General features: G+C 40.9%; 1 protein-coding gene across 1 annotated transcript in view; it reads right to left on the reverse strand.

Annotated features, from left to right (window-relative positions):
• Positions 1–556: 556 nt before the first annotated feature.
• LOC102080049 (alpha-2-macroglobulin) overlaps positions 557–21,036 on the reverse strand; it is a 50,820-nt gene continuing 30,340 nt past the window's right edge. The window contains exons 15-36 of the mRNA XM_019357189.2: positions 20,705–20,854; positions 19,828–19,971; positions 19,619–19,721; positions 19,388–19,523; positions 18,758–18,983; positions 18,109–18,235; positions 17,031–17,152; positions 16,882–16,933; positions 16,530–16,613; positions 9,354–9,530; positions 9,028–9,103; positions 8,033–8,189; positions 7,376–7,450; positions 3,073–3,235; positions 2,811–2,998; positions 2,088–2,300; positions 1,468–1,592; positions 1,267–1,357; positions 1,111–1,179; positions 925–1,030; positions 733–777; positions 557–620 (exon numbers count right to left, since the gene is read on the reverse strand). Coding sequence (XP_019212734.1) covers positions 740–777; positions 925–1,030; positions 1,111–1,179; positions 1,267–1,357; positions 1,468–1,592; positions 2,088–2,300; positions 2,811–2,998; positions 3,073–3,235; positions 7,376–7,450; positions 8,033–8,189; positions 9,028–9,103; positions 9,354–9,530; positions 16,530–16,613; positions 16,882–16,933; positions 17,031–17,152; positions 18,109–18,235; positions 18,758–18,983; positions 19,388–19,523; positions 19,619–19,721; positions 19,828–19,971; positions 20,705–20,854 — 2,622 coding nt within the window. The 3' untranslated portion in view covers positions 557–620; positions 733–739. The remainder of the gene's footprint in view (positions 621–732; positions 778–924; positions 1,031–1,110; positions 1,180–1,266; positions 1,358–1,467; positions 1,593–2,087; positions 2,301–2,810; positions 2,999–3,072; positions 3,236–7,375; positions 7,451–8,032; positions 8,190–9,027; positions 9,104–9,353; positions 9,531–16,529; positions 16,614–16,881; positions 16,934–17,030; positions 17,153–18,108; positions 18,236–18,757; positions 18,984–19,387; positions 19,524–19,618; positions 19,722–19,827; positions 19,972–20,704; positions 20,855–21,036) is intronic.

Genomic DNA, 21,036 nt, shown 5'->3' on the forward strand with positions numbered 1-21,036 from the left:
CATTAGATGTTATTTGAATGATGTCATTGTGTACTTTTACAGTTTCATGTACAGTTAGCATTTATGGTTGGCTGTTGTATCCTGTACACTGTTAAAGGTGTCCAGTCTTTGGGGAGGAAACAGCTGTGATGTTGTTCCACTGTCACAAACACACAAGTACATGAAGTACATGAAGTACACAAGCGAAAGAGACGCTGCTTTGTTGGATTCCACAGACACACTCTGTATGTTAAAGGCTCACACACACACACACACACACACACACACACACACACACGCACGCATTATGTTTCTTTCTTTTATTTCCGTGGACGTCATTTGCCAGCTGTCACTGAACGTCTCTCAAGAGCACATTTTGCTTTTTTAATGTTTTGCCCACTTGCACCATTTTGTTTTTGCCTAAACCTGCACAAAGACAGAAATGTGGCATAAGGCCAGTCTCAGGGGTGCATTCACAGCACTATATTTTCCATTCTGCCTATTATTAATAATGAAGCATGTTATTAAAGAAGCATTAATAATACTGGAGCTGTTAACACACACGCATACACACATGTGAGCAGAAAAAGTATCTTTATTCAAATGCAGGTTGAAACCTCAGGACCAGCCACACCTTCAAACTGTGAGATGAAGAATAAAAGTTAGTAAAAGCTCAAAGTTGGTCCTTTTCATTGATGCTGTGAACATGAATGTGTGTGAAAGGTGTACTTGTGTGTTATTACAGCTTCTTACCTGCAGCTCACGAGACAAACATGTATTGGGTCTCAGCCTGGTCACCTGACAGAAACATGGTAGAAAAACATGAAAGTGTCATTTCTCTGTGTCCCACTGATGGAAACATCAGCTTGTATGAACTGTTCAGTCTGATGAATCCTCTGAAGTGTGTCAGTGTGCTGTTGGAGTAAAGCTTAGCTAGACTTGGACCTGGTTGGTAGTAGTCATAGATCTTGACCACGGCTGGCTTCAGGTCGTCCACTGGGAGCTCCTGGATGATGTCTAAGCTGTGGTTGATGGGCGTGTCCTTTGGTAACTGGACGAGACAGAAACAATTGCAGACACAGTTTGTACCAAAGATCATCATCTGGTGTCCCCACGGTGACTTTCACTTACCTCCTCTAAGTACACCAGAACATGATCCTCCTTTTGTTCAACACGACTCACCAGGAGGCCATGTTTGAGCTGTGAGGAGATGACATCATTTTTATTATTATCATCACAATTATCACATGAGATACACGTGTTGGTAGAATCTGTCTAATTACTCACACTCTTCAAAGACTCGGGGTCTGGGGAAAATCCAGAGAGCATTTTGATGTCCAGGATCACCATGTTTGTAGTTTTCTCCTTTCCACTGTACCTGTGTTTGAACAGTGTGATTATACTGACCTGTGTGCACACTTGCTTTTCATCTACCAGCAGTTCCTCCACACGGGTAAAGAGCACTCCTCTAACCTGTCACATACTTACAGCGATTGTATTTGCACAGTGAATTTGGGTCTAGCAGATTCACTTGTGGTGTCGACCTCTAGTTGGACTTTCACACTGAGAGTGGTGACATCAGCAGGTGTTGGGATGTTGTAGGTGGCAGAAATCTGGGAAACACACTTGGGTCACGTGTGGAACAGAACTAATCACACCTCAGTGCACCCTGCTGTCACTGCTCTACACCATGACACATATTTGCACACATACTTTTATATTCATACCTATATGTCTATATTCATCTTAATATGAGTATCTCTGTTATATCTACACTCATTTTATACGAGTGCTTGATGTTTGTTGTATATTTGCTGCTATGACAACTCAATTTCCCTCTGGTATAAATAGTTTCCCTGATTCTGATACAGACAGAAAGTTCATTTATTTTTGCTCAGTTCTCTAATTTAGTTTAAAATAGCATTGTACTCTCTACAGTTATTACTGCCAGGTCTAATGTCTTTATTGTGTATGAAAATAATGTGCAAGATGAGCTTTATTACATGTGGAAATGCTAATGCTCTCTAAAGTTTTATGAGTAAAAAGTAAAAGAAGAAACCCTTTCTCTGACATCAACCAGGAGCTTGTCACATGATGCTGTCACTGACCTGCACTGAAGCACATGCAGTGCCCTTCACCTCCAGGCTGTATTTTCCTGACACGTCCTGCAGCGCCCCCTCCTGGTAGAGCAGTTTGTTGCTCTGATTTACATCAAATGTCAGCTGACTGCTGGGAGCCTGAACTGTCACTGTGCTCCAACCTTCAGGACTGAACACCAGAGTGGAGTAGAGAGCCAGAGCCTGAAGAGCCACCACCGTGTCCTACAGGATGGATTCATTGTGGTTAACACACACAGCATATGTCTCCATATTACATGGGCTTAAGTGGAATAGACATAAAGTTAAAACTGCCCGTGTCACTTTGAAACCCTCTCACAAAAGAGATCCTTAATCTCAACTATTCTAAATTTCACTTCCTGGTTAAATAAACTTTAAACAGGTTAAAATATCTTTAACTGAGAATTATCAAAGTATAGAAATTACAGGTATAAACTTGCAGGTGATCTGTTATTTACAGGCTGTTACGTGTAGTTGGTGTACAGAAGTCTGAGGTAACATTGCTATTCTGTTAAAACAATGAATTTTTAGACAAAACTTAAATGTCATATTCTAACTAAAGAATAAAAACATCCCTGCCTGGCTAAAACAAATCTGTTTTACATATCTGATAGAAAAATGAAAGCTTCAGTATTATTTCTTCTGTCCCTGATTTTGTCTAAGACTGTATATGAACTCAAAGATGAGCTTCATGCTGTTCGGGTGGTGTAGTACCTGAGTGGAGGAGAAGCCTCCGTAATAGTTCTGCTGCCCAGTCAGCCACCTGATAATACCAGAGACATATCCCAGATCCTCAGCAGTCGGGGAGGCGCTGAGTTTGGCCAACAGCACATAAGAACTGATCTCCACTGACAGGGAGGCTGATGTTTCTGCTGCTGTCTGAGACCAGTAGAGGAAACCTCCTACAAACACACACAATAACAGTCACAGTGATGCTAATAAAGCCTGAATGATGTCCTGCTAAAGGATGACTGACCTTCCCTCACTGCAACTGTGTCTAAGTGCTGCAGAAGGTGAGCTCGGGTCTCCACGTCTCCTGCCAGAGTGAACACATAGGCCAGCAAAGCTGTAGTGTAGGTGTTGCTCAGGTCACTGAGAGACTCCTTGAGACAAGCCAGGCTCTTGTTCATCACAGGATCCTTTAAAAGATCAAAACAAAGAACTTTAATGGACAAAGGTCCACAGTAGTGTACATATATATATATACATATAACACCCATCTCGCCCCTGCGGGCGGTTTATCCTTCAAGCTCGGGTCCTCTACCAGAGGCCTGGGAGCTTGAGGGTCCTGCGCAGTATCTTAGCTGTTCCCAGGACTGCGCTCTTCTGGACAGAGATCTCCGATGTTGTTCCCGGGATCTGCTGGAGCCACTCGCCTAGCTTGGGAGTCACTGCACCTAGTGCTCCGATTACCACGGGGACCACCGTTACCTTCACCCTCCACATCCTCTCGAGCTCTTCTCTGAGCCCTTGGTATTTCTCTAGCTTCTCGTATTCCTTCTTCCTGATATTGCTGTCATTCGGAACTGCTACATCTATCACTACAGCACTCTTCTTCTGTTTGTCTACCACCACTATGTCCGGTTGGTTAGCCACCACCATTTTGTCCGTCTGTATCTGGAAGTCCCACAGGATCTTAGCTCGGTCATTCTCCACCACTCTAGGGGGCATCTCCCATTTTGACCTCGGGACTTCCAGGTTAGATGTTCCTGTACACTATGCCGGCCACTTGGTTATGGCGTTCCATGTATGCCTTGCCTGCTAGCATCTTGCACCCTGCTGTTATGTGCTGGATTGTCTCAGGGGCATCTTTACACAGCCTGCACCTGGGGTCTTGCCTGGTGTGATAGACCCCAGCCTCTATGGATCTTGTACTCAGAGCTTGTTCCTGTGCTGCCATGATTAGTGCCTCCGTGCTGTCTTTCAGTCCAGCTTTGTCCAGCCACTGGTAGGATTTCTGGGTATCAGCCACCTCCTCTATCTGGAGGTGGTACATACCGTGCAGGGGCCTGTCCTTCCATGATGGTTCCTCGTCTCCCTCCTCTTTCTTGGGTTTCTGCTGCCTGAGGTATTCACTGAGCACGCTGTCAGTTGGGGCCATCTTTGCGATGTATTCGTGGATGTTTCTTGTCTCATCCTGGACTGTGGTGCTGACACTCACCAGTCCCCGGCCCCTTTCCTTCCGCTTAGCGTACAACCTCAGGGTGCTGGACTTGGGGTGAAACCCTCCATGCATGGTAAGGAGCTTTCTTGTCTTGATGTCAGTGGCTTCTATCTCCTCCTTTGACCAGCCTATTACTCCAGCAGGGTACCGGATCACGGGAAGGGCGTAGGTGTTGATGGCCCGGATCTTGTTCTTAGCGTTCAGCTGACTCCTCAGGACTTGCCTGACCCTCTGCAGGTACTTGGTGGTTGCAGCTTTCCTAGCGGCCTGTTCATGGTTCCCATTCGCTTGCAGGATCCCCAGGTACTTGTAACTGTCCTCTATGTCTGCAATGTTGCCTTCTGGTAGTTCAATCCCCTCAGTTCTGACTACCTTCCCTCTCTTTGTTACGATCCGACTACACTTCTCCAGTCCGAACGACATTCCAATGTCATTGCTGTATATCCTGGTAGTGTGTATCAGTGAATCGATGTCTCGTTCACTCTTGGCATACAGCTTGATGTCATCCATGTACAGGAGATGGCTGACAACTGTAGGCTGACTACAGTATGTCCCTACGCATACTGTAGTCAGTATGCGTAGGGACAGAGCATCTCCTTGGTAGATGGTGATTGTGCTTTGGGCTTGAAGTTGGCCTCTAGTGTTGTACGCCACATCCCCATTGAGTTGTTGATGAAGGCTCTTAGGGTCCTGTTGATCTTGTACAGTTCTAGGTATTCCAGTATCCAGCTGTGGGGCATTGAGTCATAGGCCTTCTTATAATCAATCCAGGCAGTGCACAGGTTGGTCAGTCTGGTCTTGCAGTCTCGGCTGACTGTTCTGTCTACCAGTAGGTGGTGTTTTGCACCTCTGGTATTCTTGCCAATCCCTTTCTGTGCCCCGCTCATGTATTGACCCATGTGCCTGTTCATCTTAGCCGATATGATGCCTGCTTCCATGTAGTACCGAGGCAGGTTATTGGTCGGTAGTTGCAATAGATGGGTAGCAATAGTAATCCCTTACTTAACTCGTTACTTAAAAAAAGTAATCGGATTACTTACAAGTAACGTGTTACTGCCCATCTCTGGTAGTGGGACTTGCTTATGTGTAAGGACTGCTGGTTCAACCTAACTCCATGGATCAGCAGGACGAACTCTGATCTTAACTTCCACTATTAAAATGGGCATGGTTATCATTGTTGGAGATTTCAACATTCATGTGGATGACTCAACAAACAGTACCACTAAGGAGTTCCTGAGCATTATGGACTCTTTCAACTTTGTTCAGCATGTAGCAGGGCCTACTCATACGGCTGGGCACACTCTGGACTTGGTCTTCACCTATGGTGTTTCCCTTGACCACTTGAATTTAAATGAATTGTTTTTAGTGACCATAAGTCAGTCTCTTTTACTGTATCTGTTAATTCAGAGTACCATCCTCAAGGTTCTATCGGGCGCTTTATTGACGACTCTATAATTTCTGAGTTTTCCTCTCTTTTTAATTTTAAAAGTTCTTCTACCGAGGTTGAGCTTTTAACTAATTCTTTTAATGAAGACTGTCTTGCCATTCTTAATCAGGTTGCTCCTTTCAAAACCAGTTATTGCTCTGTTAGTTCCCGCACACCATGGTTAAATAATCAAACTCGTGGTCTTCGACGCTCCTATCGAAAAGCAGAGCGTCTGTGGAAGTCCACTGGTCTGATTGTCCATCGTGAGCACTTTAAAGAACTACTCTACCTATATGATGAGTCAGTCAAAGAGGCCAGATCCTCTTACTTCAATAATCTTATAAATCGTCGTAAAAATAATTCAAGAATTCTATTTGATACCATCAACAGTACTGTTTGTCCTCCAACCCAGCATGCTCTGTTACTTTCTGATGAAGTTTGTAATACTTTCCTTAATTAAATAAGGTGATGGACTTGAGATCCAAAATTTCCTCAAGTGCCTCCCCTTATGAAGATACCCCTTGGTGTCTTGGATCATTTACCTCCTTTTCTCCAATCACACTTAATGACTTAATTATAGTTTTAGGTAAAATGAAATCCGCATCATGCTCTGTAGATATATTACCTCCCTCTGTCCTGTCTGGGTCTATCACCAGCATTGGTCCCACATTACTATCCATCAGTAATAGTTCACTGAGGCAAGGCTGTGTTCCATCTTATTTTAAACATGCTGAGGTAACTCCTCTGTTAAAAAAACAGAATCTTGATCCTACCTCTGCTAGTAATTACTGACCTATTTCAAAATTGCCATTTTTAAGTAAATTACTTGAAAAAATTGTTGAAAATCAGTTCAGGTCTCTATTATATAAATTACACATTCTTGACCCTTTTCAGTCTGGCTTTCAAAAGCAGCACTCTACAGAGACCGCTCTCCTAAGAGTCTATAATGATCTATTAATGGCATCTGATGCAGGGAATTGTTCTGTGATCATTCTGCTTGATCTTAGTGCAGCCTTTGACATCATCGACCACAAAATTCTACTTAACAGGCTCAAGGGTTTTGCTGGTATATCTGGCTCTGCCGTAGACTGGTTTTGTTTCTATTTGTCAGACAGGACCTTTTCTGTTAGGACTGACAGGTTCACCTTTGACATTGCCGCCCTGACCTGTGGGGTCCCACAAGGTTCAGTTTTAGGTCCATTACTATTTTCTTTTTATATGCTTCCTTTAGCTGGTATCATTCAATCTTTTAGCGACCTGTCTTATCATTTTTATGCTGATGACATTCAGCTCCATATGTCCTTTAAGCCTCATCAGCTGGATAGGATTCTTGTTTTAACATACAGAGCACTAAATGGCCAGGCTCCAGATTATTTATCCAAGCTTATTATAAAATACACTGCTGCTCGTCATCTCCGCTCACAGACTCAGTCTCTTAGTTCTTACCCGCACACGACTGAAGACAAAAGGGGACAGAGCCTTTCAGTCTGTTGCACCAAGGCTGTGGAATAGTTTACCACTACAGTTATGTTTGCTTGACTCTGTGGATTCTTTTAAAAAACTTTATTTTAATATTTGTGTACAGCGCTTTGTGACTGTCTGTCTGTGAAAAGCACTTAATAAATAAATTTTACTTACTCTGTACTCATTTCTTGTTTAAATATCTTGATATTCTTTGAGTCTACTCACATGTTGGGATGTATTCATTTCCAAGAAGGCAGCAGTAACGTACGCACTGAGAGTCACTTCATCAGATACACCACCCTGTCAGCAGAAGACATCATTGACACTTATCATCAGTGCACCAACATTCAGGGATATGAAGTCATGAAAATGATTTTTAGCTGCATGTGGTTTTAGTATCATGAATGTCTTGATGCATGTTCAAACATCCAGCTAAAGAGATGAACAGGAAGTTGATTTTGTTCATCTGGACATTGTATTTCCAGTGAGATGGATGTTTCTTCACCTCGGGTTTCCCCAACCTTATAAACAGTTTGTGTAGTCATCTACTAATCAGAAGGTTGGTGGTTTGATTCCCAGCTGCTCCAGCCTGCATGCCAAATATTTGTGGGCAAGATACTAATCCCAAGTTGGTCTCTGGTGCATACTTTGTATTTTGTATATATATGTGTGAATGCTACATAGAAGGCAGTGCTGGTGTGAATGGAGCAAGATGTATGGAAATTATTTCTTAAATATTATAATAGAATGTACTGGTGTGGGCTATTACAGTATTTAATACAGTGTTTTCCATGTATGCATGACATTATTAATAAAGTCTGTTAAAGTGCGTCCACACTGGAGGCTGTTTCCACAGTCTAACAGCAAAGAACTGCAGGTTACCTTCATTCTGTTGTTGAAGAGTTTCCCAGACTTTTCAAAACAGCCATTTTCTTGTTGTTTATGTTGCAGCCAGGACTTAGACTCTTCGATCTTTCTGGGATCAATATAGACGAAAGACTGAGCTTTGGCAAAACTTCTTACCACAAACGCCGTCAGCCTGACAAAAAGAAAACAACACTTACACGTCTTACAACGATGGAAATGTTTGGCTGTGAGGTCACATTAAGAGAAAGAAATACTGATCATTTTGAAAATAAAGTTGAAATTTCAAGATTAAATTTGAAAATGTATTTTGAGAAAAAAGCCAAAATGTGGGCGAGTTATTTCAGGACAAACTGCCACGGTTGCTTTACCCTCTGAATTAATGAAATCGTACTTCAGACTCAGTTTTAGTAACAAGGAAGGAACTGATGTCACTTGTAGCAATAAAAACCGTGTGGCAGGAAGTATAAGTACACTGAAAAGCAGAAAGTGGTGCAGAAATCTGCATGTGGTTAGATTTGTATAAAAGGAAATGGCTGCTAATGTGCAGATGCAAGGATACCGATGGTTACACGTTCGTGGAATAAAGAGGATCTATGCTGTATCACAGGAAGACTGATTTATTTCACTACATCTACACAAGGCATTTTATACAGGGTATAGCAGTCGTTTGAAACAAAACTGTAATCATTTCAACTGTTTTCTTAGATTTGAATTTGACTTTTTTCACAAAACAGTATTAAGACTTTATTATTGAAATAGTATTTAGACTTTTTTTTAACTAGAATTACAACTTTAATCTTTAAAATTTGACTTTATTCTAATAATGATCAATAACATTTTTTATGTGGCTCTAATACTCCTTCCTACCTACTAAATTACACAGTATTAACCAAAAGTTTTTAGCTTAGTCAAAGGATTAAATGGAGAATTATTTAAAGTATTAGAGGTAGACATGTTTATGTTATTAATGCTCTCTGGTTTATGACATGTTTGATCAGTGATGTTCTCACCAAGTGTTTCCTGGTCCTGTTCCAAATGTGGTGTAAGCACCGTCATAACTTTTGTAGTTGAGCTGTCTTTGGTATCCTGTAACAACAGGGACACAATGATCGAGACATTGTTGCTATGGTGATGATTGGACTCCATTTGTTTATGGATCTGCATGTGTACATCAAGATCTGGGAAATTCTATGACTCTTGCTGACAGATGAGGAAAATGACACATTTGACCCAAAACTGTGGCTAATGTTCTGCCTCATGTCGGCTTGTTTCTTGAACCGTGTGTGTTGAAGTGATTCAAATGATTTCCTTCTTAGAGGAAACAATAAAAACTTGCCACTGGTGAGGAAGTTAGTAGCTTTTTCCATGATGGCTGTGGTGAGCTGCTGTGTGCCTTTCAGGTAGTGGAGGATGTAGATGTTGGGGGCCAGGAGAGCCATGTTCTGCTCCCCACATCCATACGGCATCTGCAGCAATCCATCCAGGTTCTTCAGAGCCCGGCCGAGGATGTCACCTGATCAAAAACACTGATTCACTAAAACTAACAAAACTAGTGTAAAACAACTTTGTATTATTGGGCAAAGATAACCTGAATAATTTCAATATGCAATTTTAAATGATGATTTCATTTGCTGAGCGAAAAAACATCCAAACTGAAAATCATAGATTGACTGTGATTAACCAAATATTTCTGAGAAGACTGAGTTTCATTTCACCAACCAGACCCAGACCTGATTAAGGCCAAACCTGCTGGATCAAGAAATCACTCAAGTACAATCTGTTTGACAAAGGGAAGCAGGCTAAAAGAAACACGTCGTTGCCATGATTGAAAGAAATTCAAAAATAGGCGAGAAGTCTTGAGATCTATCAGTTTGGACAGGGTTAAAAACAATTTCTACAGGTTTGGAGCACCAGTGCACCATGTTGGAACCCATTATCCACAAACTGAGAAAACTAGAAAAGATGTGGCTGAAATTACTCCATTAGCACATCGACGACTCACTGAAAAAGTCAAACGAATCCCAACAACACCCAGAACTGAAGGCCTTGCCTTCCTCTGTAAAGGTCAGAGTTTACGATTCAACAATACAAAGGAAACGGGGCAAAAACAGCATTCATGGACAAAACCAGTGCTGACCAAAAAGAACACAAAAGCTTATCTCACATTTGCCAAAAAACATCTCCATGCTCCACAAGATATTTGGAAGAATATTATATGGACTGAAGAGAAAAAGATTTGAGTTTTGTTGCATTTGGCTTAAAAGTGACGCATCATTTCATAGAAAGAACATCACATCATACTAACAGTGGTGGTAGCAGTGTGATGCTCTGGGGCTATGAGGCGTAGGGGTGTCTGTGGCTCAGCTGTAGGGGAGGGATGGGGCATTGGGTTCAGGTGGTTAGTGACGGAGGAGTCTGGTGCCCAGTGTTAAATCATGCCTCTGCTGTTTCAGTAGCACGCCACGACCTGGAGGGAAGAACTCTCTACCAGGAGCATGTCCAGCTATCAGTTTGTGCCTTAAATCTTGTTATGGTTCAAAAATGTTGAGGAGGAATCCATAAATAAGCACTGATCCGGTCCGGTGTGCAATTAGACGGCATTTTAATGAATACACATGTGTGAGTCCGACCGCTGTGCAGATTTCAGCGTCGAACTAAACTTACAATAATTAGACAAAGGTTTTATAGGGTTGGCAGTCTTCCTGTTACCAGGCAGACTCAAACAAAGCATACGTCAACTCAAAACCACAATGACTTTTAACATAGTCTAAAACAGAACATCATCTTCGGGTCGAAGCCAGGTGCTTCCTGTCTCCATCCTCGCTGTCGCTCATCTCTGGGACATCTGGTGTACTTCCTGGAACAGACTACCACGTACGCACCCAAACTTTGCAGTTATAAACTCTTACCTAAATGAGTCGATCTAATTTGTGTGTGCGTGCACGTGCGAGGGCGCGTGCGTGCTGTGTACTGCGTACGTGTCATGACCTCTCTCACTATATGTGTCTGTATGTGTGTTTATGGGTGTCAGCTTCTGCTGCCCTTTGTTCCACCCTCGTAACCTTTCCACCAGACAAAAGGCCAGCATGTACTGAAACTATGTGTGTGTGTATGTCTGTACGTACACGCAGGCTCTGCTTTCGGTTTCACTTCTGCAAGAGCCTGCAACTTCAAAAACATGTACTTCCTGTCGCTGCAGCTCAGTCTTCTCACCCACTGAAGACTCCAGTGTAAGAATATAAAAACATTCAAAAACCTTTAAATTATAGATTCAACTCCACAGTTTGAAGTGGTTATAACTGAACCTGTAATAAAGACTATAACCATATATTTGAACATCTGAATGCATCTAAATGCAACATCACTATTAATAATAAAATGGTAATGATGATTATAAAAATAGCAGCAAATAATAGAAGTAAAATATTCTACCACTCCGGACAATCTCAAACTTGAGCAATTAACCCTCTGGGTCAGGGTATAATTGGCCGTTTTTTAACTACTCTTGATTTTACCTCTATATCTCACCTTTAAAAACTGTTTGTCTTTCCTTGTTTGGTATCGTTACTTTCAGCACAACTTCAAATATCTGAAATTTGAGTTATTTTTTCATTTTGGCATACTATATTAGCACAACTGATCTAAATTCAGAAAAAAGTAGAAAAAAGTTATATTTTTTACTGTAAAACCCACAAACATGTTTAACAAATTATTTTCATAACTTGAAATGCAAATAAAAGTTGTACATTTCTAAAAATTAAGTTTTGCAAAGTTATATGGTACTATTTACCTAAAAATGCAGCCAAGGCTTCAGGCTTTTTTTTATCTAACCATTTAAATCTATTTACAGAACAATCAGGTGTTCTGCATCAGATAAGAAGGCACACAAATTATTTTTGCCAGTCACAAAAAAATTGTTTGTGTTCAGTATAAGACAGAGGAGAACAGCACAGGCCTAAACCCTGCAGGTCTGACAGCAGGAGGTGCATCGGTCCTGTTTTCCATGTGGGAACAGCATTTACACTGGAATCTGCCTTTGGTGGCTTTTTTGGAGCAAATGTGACATTCAGCAGTATAACTGACACACAATACAAAACAATAACTACACAACACACTAACTACAGCCTCCAAACACGCTAAACATCACTAAGGTCTCACATATGAAAACTCGCTCTCTCTCTTTCTTTCTTTCGCTCGCCTGCTTTCCGTCACTACTAAAACTTCCCTGGAAGGTCGGACCAGGGACCACGACCTTCCCCAGTCCCCCAAACCCCTGACAGGCCATCACCCTCCTCCCCCTCCCTTTCTCCCTCCTCCCCACACCTGAAATTCACTGAGGAGATGATGGAGCGGGTCAATGCTGGGCTCAGATCTACCCCCAGCCCAATCCCTTTTTGTCCCCCATAAACCCCCCACCAGAGCAGCCAAAGGTTCGCCATCGAGCCCCGCCCTCAACAGAGCAATCGAAGTTACATTGCCCAGCCTCGCCCCTTAGTTCCTCCTTACCACCTTCATGCTCTGTCTCCGCAGTCTGATGTGTGATGTGTGGAGGGTCCGGGCTGCGAGGATTATGGCAGTGGTGACTTTTCCCAGGAGAAGCTGGGACCCTGTTTATTAGAAGGTTTTAAAATTTCTGTACTTTTAGGTGACAGAAGGAGACATGTGGCCTGGTCAAAACACAGAGAGCTGCACTCTAAAAGATCTTTAAATATAGTAAACATACCTTGTGTGCCACAGACTGCTCCCAAACACGAGGGGGCAAATAATACCTCTAAAACACTTAAGTTGGCTTTATTAAACGTTAGATCTTTAGCTGGGAAAACATTTTTAATTAATGATTTAATCACTGAGCACAGCCTTGATTTTATGTTTTTAACTGAAACTTGGTTGGACCAAAGTAACAGTGGAGCTGTTCTCATCGAGTCGACCCCTCCTAACTACAGTTTTATCAGTGAGGCCAGGGTGAGCAGGAGAGGAGGAGGGGTTGCTGTCTTATTTAATGAATCATTTCAATGTAAGCAGCTATCTCCTGGAAGTTTTCAGTCTTTTGAATATGTGGCTTTACAGCTGAAGGCCCCATCCAAAGTTGTGTTTCTTAATGTTTACAGGCCTCCCAAATACTGCACAGACTTTTTTAATGACCTCAGTGAACTGCTGTCTGTGATCTGTGTTGATTTCGACTGTGTAATTGGGGATTTTAACATCCATGTGGACAACCCTCAGGACAAAGGGACTAAAGACCTGAGTAACACTCTGGGCAACTTTGGGCTGACTCAGCATGTAACAGAGGCCACACATAATAGAGGACACACTCTTGACCTACTGATCTCCAAGGGCCTGAGCATTTCAAACGTTACTGTGTCTGATGTGGGCCTGTCTGATCATTACTGTGTTTTCTTTGAAAGTAAAATCTCAGCCCACACAAATATATCAACAGCAGTGATCACAAAACGGTGTACAACTGAACACAGTAGTGAGATCTTTAACCAGGTCTTCCCATTAACACCTGACCTGTCCAGAGGTTCAGTCAATGAGCTTGTCAATAGCTTCAATGCTAAAATGTTAAATGTAATGGACACTATTGCTCCCATTAAGGTGAAGGTTATCTCTGGAAGGAAAAAGTCTCCATGGAGAAACTCCACACTGGTGAAAAATGAAAAAAGAGAGTGTAGGAAAGCTGAGCACAGATGGAGAAAAACAAACCTTCAGGTTCATTATGACATCTATAAAGAGAAACTTCAAAATTATAATTTACAACTGAGGAGTGCAAGGAGGTCCTACTTCTCTGACATCATCACCAAAAACAGTCATAACGCTCGGGTCTTATTTTCTACAGTTGACAGGCTAACAAACCCTCCTGTGTCAGTGGCAGCTGAACTTCATTCGACCATGGCCTGCAATGACTTTGCCAAATTCTTCACAGAAAAAATCCAAAAGATTAGACAAGCAATTGGTACATCAACAGCAGATCCAGGATATGTACTGTGTCCACCGAAAAACTGTTTAAACACCATGAAACAGTTTCACCCTATTAACAGCAAAGACCTGGAGGACATCTTAGGTCAACTGAACTCCTCCTCTTGCTGTTTAGATGTCCTGCCAACAAGTTTTTTCAAAAAGGTCACAAAGACTTTGGAGTCAGACCTGTTACAGATCGTCAACTTTTCTTTAATGTCAGGTGTGTTTCCAGAACCACTGCGAACTGCTGTAATTAAACCTATACTGAAAAAGGACAATCTTGACAAGACACAAATGAATAACTACAGGCCGATCTCAAATCTCCCATTTTTAAGTAAGATTATTGAAAAAGCAGTTTCTCAACAGCTCAATTACTTCTTAAAACAGAATAACTGCTATGATGCCTTCCAGTCAGGTTTTAGACAGAACCACAGCACTGAAACCGCTCTGACCAAAGTGTTTAATGACATATGTCTGAATACAGACAGTGGAAAAATGTCAGTCTTAGTTTTACTGGATCTCAGTGCAGCATTTGATACAGTTGACCACAACATATTACTCAAACGACTGGAGAATTGGGCAGGTCTTTCAGGAACTGTGCTAAACTGGTTCAAAACATACTTAGAAAACAGGAAATATTTTGTATCAATAGGTAACTTCACATCTGAGCAGACAAGTATCACATGTGGAGTTCCCCAAGGTTCCATCTTGGGACCCCTTCTGTTTAACATTTACATGCTCCCACTGGCACAGATTATAAAGAACAACAAAATAAACTATCATAGCTACGCAGATGACACACAAATATATATCACAATGTCACCAGGAGACCGAGACCTTGTACAGGCTCTTGGTAAATGCATTGAGGAAATTAATGACTGGTTGTGCCACAATTTTCTCCAGCTAAACAAAAACAAAACTGAAGTAATAGTCTTTGGTGCCAAAGAAAAACAATTACAGGTCACCAGAGAACTTCAATCTATACACCTAGAAACCACAAACCAGGCGAGAAATTTGGGTGTAGTGATGGATGCAGACCTAAACTTAGAAAAACACATTAAGACAATAACAAAATCACCTTACTATCACCTCAAGAATATTTCAAGGATAAAAGATCTGATGTCTCAACAGGACCTGGAAAAACTAGTCCATGCATTCATCTTCAGTAGGCTTGATTACTGTAACAGCATCTTTACAGGTCTACCTAATAAATCAGTCAGACAACTACAGCTCATTCAGAACTCTGCTGCTCGAGTCCTCACTAAGACCAAAAAAGTGGACCACATCAGTCCAGCTCTGAGGTCTTTACACTGGCTGCCTGTCCGTCAGAGGATAGACTTTAAAGTTCTGATGCTGGTCTATAAAGCTCTGAATGGTTTAGGACCAAAATACATCAGTGACCTCCTGACCCAGTATGAACCTTCCAGATCTCTCAGGTCATCTGGATCCGGTCTGTTATCAGTCCCCAGAGTCAGAACCAGACACGGAGAAGCTGCATTCAGCTTTTATGCTCCTTATATCTGGAACAAACTCCCAGAAAGCCTCAGATCAGCTGAAACACTCAGTTTATTTAAATCCAGGTTGAAGACTCACCTATTCTCAGCTGCATTTGAATAAAGCACCAAATCCACACCTAAGTTTAAATGTCAAAACCTACTTTTTAACTACTGATTTTATCTACTGTTCTGATTTTATCTACTGTTTTGATATTTGATTTTATATACTGTTTTGTTTGATTGTTTGTTTGTTTGCTTGTTTTAATCAAATTTAAATCATGCTTTTTATTTGTTTTTGTTTTTAATGTCTCTGTAAAGCACTTTGAATCACCTTGTTGTTGAATTGTGCTATATAAATAAACTTGCCTTGCCTTCTCCCTAAATAACCAAGTGCCACATGTTGCCATATCATTTTTTGTTTGGCTGACATGTGTTTTGCAGTGTTTTGTGTTGTTTCACTTTAAATTTGTTTAAAAGGAAAAAGCTGAAAATTTAAATAGTTATAAATTGAAATGTAAATAGTTTTTTGTATTATATGATTTATTTATTACATTTTATGTGGAGTGAATAAATAAAAGTATATTTACGGTGGCCCCTAGAGACAAAACACGTACAAACTCCAAAACACGTAAAAACTTAGAAGCACGTACAAACTCAAAACACGTACAAAACACACCAGAAGTGCTCCAGGATGCTAGGCGCAGTGTTGAGCTTTTGTTACCTAGTGGCTACATAAGCCAGGAAGTACCAATGACCAGATTTGGTGTGTGGTAGTAACAGGTAAATGAACATTTTTTTTAAATTATTTGAATATATATGAGTGCTTGTGTATAAATACACAAACAATACACATATGCTTTCAGTTGTGTAATTTAAGTGATCTAGGTAGCTCTGGAAGGTCAGTTAATGCTAGCAATGTGTTTTTGAGTTTGTGCGTGTTTTGGAATTTACGTGCTTTGTCTCTAGGGGCCACCGTATATATTTATATGTAAACATATAGATACTTGCCATATTTTTATTTGGCTGAATCAAAATTGAGATGAAATCATGAGGTTTACCCAGGACTGATACAGAAGTGCGGGCAGATCCTTCTATCACATTCTCAGGCAGATGTATCTCTGCTTCCTCTGTCAGCGGGCTTCCTGTGTACAGACACAACGAAAGTCCAATCAGGAAGTCACGACTACAACAGAGTTACTGTTCAAAGTCACCAGGTGGCCTGATCTTCAGCACATATCGTTACAGTTTGTGAAAGTAAAAGATGAAAATTTGGCACATTTTTATTAACATTATTAATTTAAAAAATTAACATTTTATTTACACAATGCACTCCACTGCTAACTTTGAGCATTTAGGTCATTTGTTTATTTACATTATTTAACTGGTGTTGCTGATGGACATCACACTGACCTTTTGGACAAAGAAGCCAGTTGTACGTCTTTGTCATCTCAGTTCCCTCAGCCTGAGGAAGAGGACGTGCAAAATTATCTTTAAAATCAGTAACAATTTAAATTTTATGAGTAAAAATGTTTTTCTGGTCTTGTATTTATGGTACTGACCTTCACTATGAGAGATTTGGTGACCACGTCGATGCGACCTCTGTCTGGTACGCTCACAACCTCATTATCACATAACACATGGGACGCTACGGCCTCAGCAGACACAGTCACATTCACAGCCCCTAAAAACAGCAGCACAGGTCACCTTCTTTATCTCTCCATTAAAATAAAGGTTCCTGATGTTATTTTACAGATTTTGTAGAAACTAGAAGGAAATGTGTTGGGACAAAAGGAGACAGTTAACTGTGATCACACTAGATCTAAATCTAGATCTCTAGATTTAATGTTGGATCGAAGGTAAGATAAATTATAATTGGAAATTTTACTGCATCAGGCATGAAAAACATGAGCTGGAAAAAAAAACAGTCCAAAATGATGTCAGGGTTGCTGCTGAGTCCTGCTGGAGGCCAAAGTACTGCAAATCATAAGATCTAATTAAGATTAAGAAGAAATAATTTACATGGCAATGCAACTGCAAACAGTCTGTTCTAATGATACTGTCCAAGGGAAGCATGCATAATGTAAGTAATTGATGAGAATTGAAAGGAAGGTTTCAAAATGACTTATAATTGGCTAAGACAGCTGCATTAAGTAAAGCATGAGGATGGAGGCAGCTGCTACTCTCAGACTGGAGGTAAAGAAGTTCTGCCCCACTCCCTACAACCCCCACGTTTAGCCTTCCAAACACAGGGGTTATATTCTTGGTTTACCTCGATTTGCAGCTGGATTTGACTGTCTACATGTCCTAGCTCTACACTGCACACTCACTGTTGTCTAATGCACATACAGCATTCTAAATTCCATGAATAAAGCTTATTGGGTCTCAGATTGTCTCATTTGATTATGATAACTTATATTTCAGCAGTATTTCTCACATAGTGTTTTTATAATTTCTCTTTAATGTTTTAATCTCCATTTATTCTATTTAGCCGTCTTATGTGGATTCTTTTTTCTTGAAGCTGCTTTTAAGTCACTTCCTGAGAGTTCACTTCCTGCTCTGGGTCCTGCACTTGGGTCGTACTCAGTCTGCCACACAGTGGTTTCCTGGCAGTGTGGAGGACCAAAGCCTGATTCTCACCTAAGGCTGTTGGGATCATGGTCCACCTGAGGGTCTTGCGCTCGTTGGCACACAAACAGGATGTGTACAGGTCACCAGAGAGAGGAGTGAGGGTGTAATCTGAGGACGGCCCAGGAGTGACAGTAACCTGTACGAGGAACACAGACATTATATTTTAAACTAGCTCAACAATCTCATGGCTACATTTAAAGCTGAGTTCAAATGTGAAGACATTTTTTAAGCATCTAAATGAATGCACAAGTTTGATGTTATGAACTCATGATCAAAGTAGACCTTCATTTGACTTGGATACTTTAATCACTCCCTTCCTAATCGTTTCCCTCCATCTGTTTTCTTACAGCTTCCACACTAAACTCTGTTCTACAAGGTTCATGAGCGCACAAAGAAAGCTGGAGGAGGGTTGGTAGTGTAAAGACATTTGACTGGGCAATCCTGTTGTCAGTGCTTGCAGGTGAACTTGTAGGTGTTGGTGAGCAGGGGCCCTTCAAGAACAGCCTGCATCCTGCATGGTTATATTGCCAAAGAAAAAAATATTTTCTATTGTATTTTAATAACTATGATATAATTTTTGCTTAGAAAGTAATGTTTTAGGTGTGGTTTTCCTTGGCTATGAACAGAAATGTATTTAAACTCTTTAATCATTCATTACCATGATGCAGCTGGTCAGGTAGTTAAAGACAGTCGCCTTCAGTTCAAAGTTCTCCCCCCGGATGATGGAGTAGGGCATGGTGAGTTCAAGGAAGAAAGGTTGGAAGACTTTCATTTCTTTACGAGGAGCCAAACCAAAACCCTGAGAGGACAAACAGAAAGCCTCCGTCTCCCAGGTGGTGATGGTGTCTGGGACAGTCAGGGACACGCCCCTTTTTCCATCGTCTCTGAAGTAGCAGATACACACAAACATATTCTGTAACATAATCAAACATGTCCATACGTGTGTAAATGACCTGTATGATAGTAAAGTTACTATGACCTAAGAACATCCTGCAGTGTGAACTTCTTGTATATGTTACATTCTTGAACCTTGACAAAGTGAAAGAGCTCCACGTTACTGATGACAGTGAAATAATATATCCCATCAAAACAAAGCACCACTTTAAACATGACTAAACGTGCTTAAGAAAAAACTCACAATTATTTTATTTTCATGTTATTCATGTGTGAAAAGGAGACAGCAGAAAGTTCACATACCCTCTAGGTTTCTAAATGTACTCGTATATACTTAGTGTTTGTTTGTTTTTTTATTTAACATGCATCAGATCTCTTCACAGCAGATACTTACCCAACTTCCACCAGATCCCAAATCCAAGTCTCAGGGAAGAAAGAGCGAACTGTCTCTACTGGTGCAGCTTCAGGAGGAAGATGCCCAGCAGATCCCAGACCAGTAACAAAAAAATAACTAACCTGTGGAGCCACATCTAAAAAAAAAGGGAAAATAATTACCCGTTTTCTTCTTGGTAAAAACAAAGAAAATTTGTATCAAAAACACAACGCAAAAAAGCAAATGATTCACCGTAGTAGACATGATGAGAGCCATCATGGTAGACTTTTCCTTTGAACTGGAGGCATGAAGGCAATCGAATAAGCAAGTTTGTCGCCATCTTCAGTCCGACTTTCTAGATATTTCAGCAACACACAAAGATCAGCAAAAACTGGTGCAACAACAAAAACTATTGCATTTACATTATGTTTGACTGACTCACAGGTATACATGTATTTTACCTGGAAAACTGCATAGGCGTCATTTTGCTCTTGACTGGGGTACGGCAAAACATATCTTTTTGGTCTCACATTAAGGCATTCTGTAGCATCTTCAACCTCATATGGGATACCTGAGGATTTCTTGAGTGGGAACAAGTCAAATATCTGAAAAGAAAAGTACAGTTCAGCAAAACATCCAAACATTTTTAGTCCTATGAAGTTTTGACTGTTCTATCATGATCAATGTCACATTTGGTCCACATGTTTGTTAAACTCTTAAATGAAGTACTGGTGTAAATACTAGAACCGATTAGGTTCAACTGAAATGCTAGATTACCTAAGAAGGGTTCTTAAAAATAAATAAATAAAAATGATCAAGTTAGCAGTAAGCCTCCACAGATATGAGGTGTTGTAGTTGAGGGATCTTACAGAAGTTCTACAATTTCTCTATAAACTGTTCGTTCTTAGTGACTTAATATGGCTACAGTAAGTGTTTTCCATTTGTAACAGTCTCTGTAGCTCCTTTACCTAATTTAAGTCTCACTTTTTCCAAGTTTTGCTGTATGTTTAACATCAACAAACACTAATGTATTTGAGCAGTTTTGATGTAAAGTTAAAGTCTTCTCAATAAAGTAGACACTGACTAGCAGGTGATACATTTACCTGACTGTCATCACAGACACATGCATTTGTAACCTTGTATTATTTCTATACAAGTTTGCTTTAAGACAAACTCAGCATTTGACTGTTTAAAACAGTTGAATGTACGACTGCCCAAAGAATACTTATCAGGACACAAGTACCAGAGCGAAGGCGTAAGCTGTTGGTAACTTGTGACACTACGGGCTCTGGAAATAAGGGATGTGTCCATGTCACTGGTGTTAATATCAGCAGTTACCTTATCTGCATCCAGAGTCTTCCCAGGCTCCTTGATGAGAACGCTCTTGTCGATGGCGCTCACACCACACAGAGAATGTGGCAGGGCCGTCACCTGCATGTTGGTCTCTTCACCTGGGACGGCTGAAGACGGTGAAAACTCCACTGACACCTGACACACACAAAACACCCGTAGATGTTTAGTGACTGTGATAACTCCCCACTCACTGCTGGCTAAATGTGCTGCTTCACTGTGGTGAGTGACAAATCATGAGTCCCAGTGGGATGGCTGTACACTACATTGGACACTGTATGAACACTGTGTCAGTGTTAGATAGGTAGGACTTGCATCAT

Source organism: Oreochromis niloticus, unplaced genomic scaffold (assembly GCF_001858045.2).
Source record: "Oreochromis niloticus isolate F11D_XX unplaced genomic scaffold, O_niloticus_UMD_NMBU tig00007510_pilon, whole genome shotgun sequence".
NCBI classification, from domain to species: domain Eukaryota; kingdom Metazoa; phylum Chordata; class Actinopteri; order Cichliformes; family Cichlidae; genus Oreochromis; species Oreochromis niloticus.